A 4245-nucleotide genomic window follows, 5' to 3' on the forward strand; every position below is an offset into this window, starting at 1 on the left:
GTTGCATTGCGTCAAAAAGATAAAAATAGATGACAACAAATACAAATAACTAGAAGCCAAGGGTAAAAGAATAGAACACAAAAAGAAGAGGAACAAACTCCTTGGCTTCCCCTCCATTTAAATTTTAATGTTTTGAAACACATATGAACTATGTACCAGAATTGTAATAAGCATCATAATGACCCTTGCCAATCATTGCAAGCATTCGCAAAAAGTAATGATTGCAGTATGATCCTGCACAATCAAGGAAACAACAAGGTATGCAAGCTTATAAAATCTTTCAGATCTAAGAAAAAGTGGAAATAAAATTAAAGGAGAACGCAATGTCAATCACACTTACAATTAAAAACAAACTGCTTATTTTCTCTGTCAAAAAAATAAAATAAGTATGTATAGTAAAAGGAGGGAATAATAATGCGAAGCAATACCTATACCAAATGTGTTAATACGTGGGGCCAATTTTGATCCTTTGTTTTCTAGTTGTTTCTTTATAACTTCACAGATTTTTCTCTCATTTTCAACAGCCCCGTCAGTAATAAAGAAAACCATTGGAACTGAATGTACATAACAATCATAAATGCAAAGTAATTAGAGCTTACAAAACATTAAATGGAAAGAATAATTACCAGGACAAAGGAAAGGAAGACAAAGGTGAATAATGTCTCACTGACATATGCTCTTTCCTACCCAAGTTCTTTCACGAAAAATAAACATAATTATAAATATGATCATTAGGACTTTAGAGACATAAATAATGTGTTTTATGAATAAAGAAAGATCCGAGCATTGAGTTATACATACAGGAAGAAGAACCCGGAGTCTTGTAGAATTGGTCCTAGATGATGATAATAATGAACTGATCGAGCTGCCAGCCCATGAACGTACTAAAAAAAGTTGTTCCAAAATGATATATAATAAGAACATTGTGTTGCTACGAGAGTTAAGAAAATAGAAAAGAGTGAAATACTGGAAGATTTAGCTATCAACATATCACCAATATTGCAACATCATTGGTGAATATGGTAAGCACATTTTAAAATTTAATTGACTAGAAAAGTGGGAATTAATGGAGTAAAAAACAACTTTTCAAATCCACTATGAAGATATACATGCTTGAAAGAGATACAAAGTGCTAGCCAATAATACTGAGTGATAAAGAACATCATTACTGCTTGGAGCATTATGTCACCAATGTTAAATTTCAATGCCAAAATGTTGTGAGAAAATAAAATGTGAAGATGGCAGAGTTAACCTGCTTAAAGTTGCCCAAATCTTCAAACAGAACCTGCAGCATGACAAATCAGTTACTGGAATGTACAACATAAATAAAATTGAACAAGAAGTAAAGGAAGGGAAGGGGCTGTGTCTTTTCTGACTTTATGGATTACAATTTAATATATATATATATATATATATATATATATATATATATATATATATACATATATATATATATATATATGGTTATTCCGTTTTTCCTCTCTCTGTTTTTTTTTTTTTTTTTTTTGGATCGCAACAGTTTAGAAACGAAACGGTACAAGACTTGAATGCTTACTTTTGCTTGTAGCAATCAGCATATGAAGTATACTCAAGCGGACCAAGATACCCTTCTTTCCTAGGATTTGCTGTTGTCATGTCATCAATTTACCTTATATCAAATCCTAATCCCCATTAATATTATTACTGTATGATCGCATCACAGGAGGAACCAATCCAGATGCTTTCACAAGATCAAACTGTGCACAACTCACCAAAAAACTGAAAAGCAAGCAAGACATGGAAGTATGCTCATAATCATAGATTTTTCATAATGTAAAAATGAATAAAATGAAAAATTCTAAGTGATGTACGTCCCTGTAATGACACGTGGTCAAACCATAACCAAAATAAAATACAGGAGAACAATCAAGTGAAAGGTAGATTTCAGCAGCCATATCCCATGCATCCCTATAATGACATGTGGTCAAACCATAACCAAATTAATCAAGATTCAAGAATTATAACATCATAAACAAGTTCATGTGTTTATTACCACATATGGTGTTGATGAGTTGGAGGTAACATTGGATAAGATACAGGAGAACAATCAAGTGAATAATCAATAAAGGCAGATCTCCAGTTCAACTCACCAAGAAGTTTCTTACGATCAGTTTGTCTCCCAGGTATTCTATCTATAAGTGAATAATCAAGTGATTCATGTAGTAATGATCGAGTGCAAAACCATCTTAAGGCAATCTTGATGGGAGTTGTAAGGCAAGAAATGAAGACATCAACAGGAAACTCATGACTTTTTCATGTGCTTCACATGCTGCGAGTAGAATACAGTCTCTTGGTGAAGTTCCTAAAGAAGAACTTGAGGGAGTCCAATCCTGGAGTTATATACATATAAATGATATTCAAGCATTTAGTCAAACAATAATAACAATGTTGTCAAGAAATAAATAGTTAATAATACCTCTATGAAGGCATTGGCAATCATCCCTGCAACAGAACAATCAGAAACATATATGGACGGAGTCTTGAGCCATGAGTCAAGGTCACTGATAGGCAATGGAATATACCATGTATAACTCTACAACATTTGACAAGAATAGAGGAAATTAGTCTAGGGAAACTATTGAATACAAGGCATGAATATAGAAAGATAGTGCAAAATAAAAACATATAATTATCCTGTTAAAAACCAAATTTCACCATTGGTAGTTGGTTTAGGTGCACCATGACCATTATAATGGAAAATAACGCTTTCAGATTTGGCATATTTGCGACATGTATCACTAAAATATGCGGCTGTTTCTTGATCTTCATCCTCTTCTGTGCTTCCTGTAAACTCTAAAAAACAAAACATCTTTACATTTCCTTCATAAAAAAAAACCATTATTACAAAAAAATAAAAAATAAAAATAAAAGTAGAAACCTGCAGCACTTATCATAGAAAAACTTATCCTCACCATTTAAAGTCTCGGTGGAACTGAAGTTCTTTAGGCAACTTGTAATGGAATTGTTTTGCTCAATATCAAGGCTCGGATCTAAGAGTGTCTCATCTCTTGCAGTTACAGTCTCACATCTTAAACACTTTGTTTCGTTTGTGAGTATACCCTGAAATTGGAAAAATTAGGACAATTGTTGAGTTTAATATTTGATATTGGTAAGCTAAGTAAAATGAAAAATAATAAAGATATGAATATACCTGAAAGTTTTTGTGAACCCATGTAACCAAGGGCTCCTTTCTTACACCATTGGCCAGAGGGACATGTATGCCATTGGGAATCTTTTCAGGAGGTGATGAATGTTCTTTTGTACCTTTTGTTTCTTTCTCTAGTATATCAACTAGTTCGTTTAACAAAAAGTTCAAAAATTCATGTGCATCCTACACAAAACTCAAAACATCATCAGAAAAATTAAGTGTAAATGGATTTTTATATTTGATGTAAGAGGTTGGTTTATTATATAATATAATTATAATACCTGATGCATGTAACCACGGAAAAGTTCATTTTCTTTCTTCACTCTTTGTACAAAGCGTTTTGGAGCAATAACACCTATTTTCTTCTTTTGTGTACTAATCTGATACAAGTAACCCAAATGGTGAATATAAATCATGAGGAAAATAAAATGCAACTTAAAAAATATGGAATGGTTACAGATATGGAAAAAAGCCCATTGTGTAGAATATAAAGTGACTAAGAGAAAAGAATAACTACCATTAAAAGCTTATTTACAAGTAAAAATGTATACCTGTGTAAACAGTTCTGCCAAACATGTAAGGAGATTTTCTTCTACATCTGGATTTTTAACCTTCTCATAATATTTGAGTAGTTGTTCACGAAATGGAACACAAAAATATAGACCCTGAAAATTATGATTTAAGAAAAAGATATATGAGAACATTAGCAAAATACTTCAGGTCAAACTTTGAGTGAAGTTATAACAAACAATATGCTGCTGGGTTTAGCATATAGCAACAGCAGCCTCCAGCAAATCTCTAAAGCGAACTACTTTGATAACCATGTGAACTCTAACTAATAAAACTAAATCACCCACTACAAGCTTTTTGCTTAATAACTATTGGTGCAACTTACTCAAGCATGGCAAAATACAACTTTATGTGGCAAGCATACATGATAACAGGTCACCCTACTCATCTAATCAGTATTAGTGGGAAACTAATAGGTCAGACACAAACAGACATACATCTTGTCTGATAGCAGATTATCTCAAAAGCATATAAAATGCAAAAGGAAA

General features: G+C 32.4%; 1 protein-coding gene across 1 annotated transcript; it reads right to left on the reverse strand.

Annotated features, from left to right (window-relative positions):
• Window positions 1-2225: 2225 nt before the first annotated feature.
• LOC145045253 (ubiquitin carboxyl-terminal hydrolase 4-like) lies at window positions 2226-3891 on the reverse strand. The gene is made up of 7 exons (XM_078993591.1): window positions 3739-3891; window positions 3469-3567; window positions 3191-3370; window positions 2918-3099; window positions 2695-2830; window positions 2456-2572; window positions 2226-2369 (listed from the first exon to the last, which is right to left on the reverse strand). The coding sequence occupies exons 1-7, from the start codon at window positions 3889-3891 to the stop codon at window positions 2226-2228; spliced, it is 1011 nt and encodes a 336-aa protein (XP_078849717.1).
• Between the last annotated feature and the right edge of the window lie 354 nt (window positions 3892-4245).

The sequence above is a fragment of the Lactuca saligna genome, chromosome 5 (genome assembly GCF_052625555.1).
Source record: "Lactuca saligna cultivar CGN05327 chromosome 5, ASM5262555v1, whole genome shotgun sequence".
NCBI lineage: Eukaryota > Viridiplantae > Streptophyta > Magnoliopsida > Asterales > Asteraceae > Lactuca > Lactuca saligna.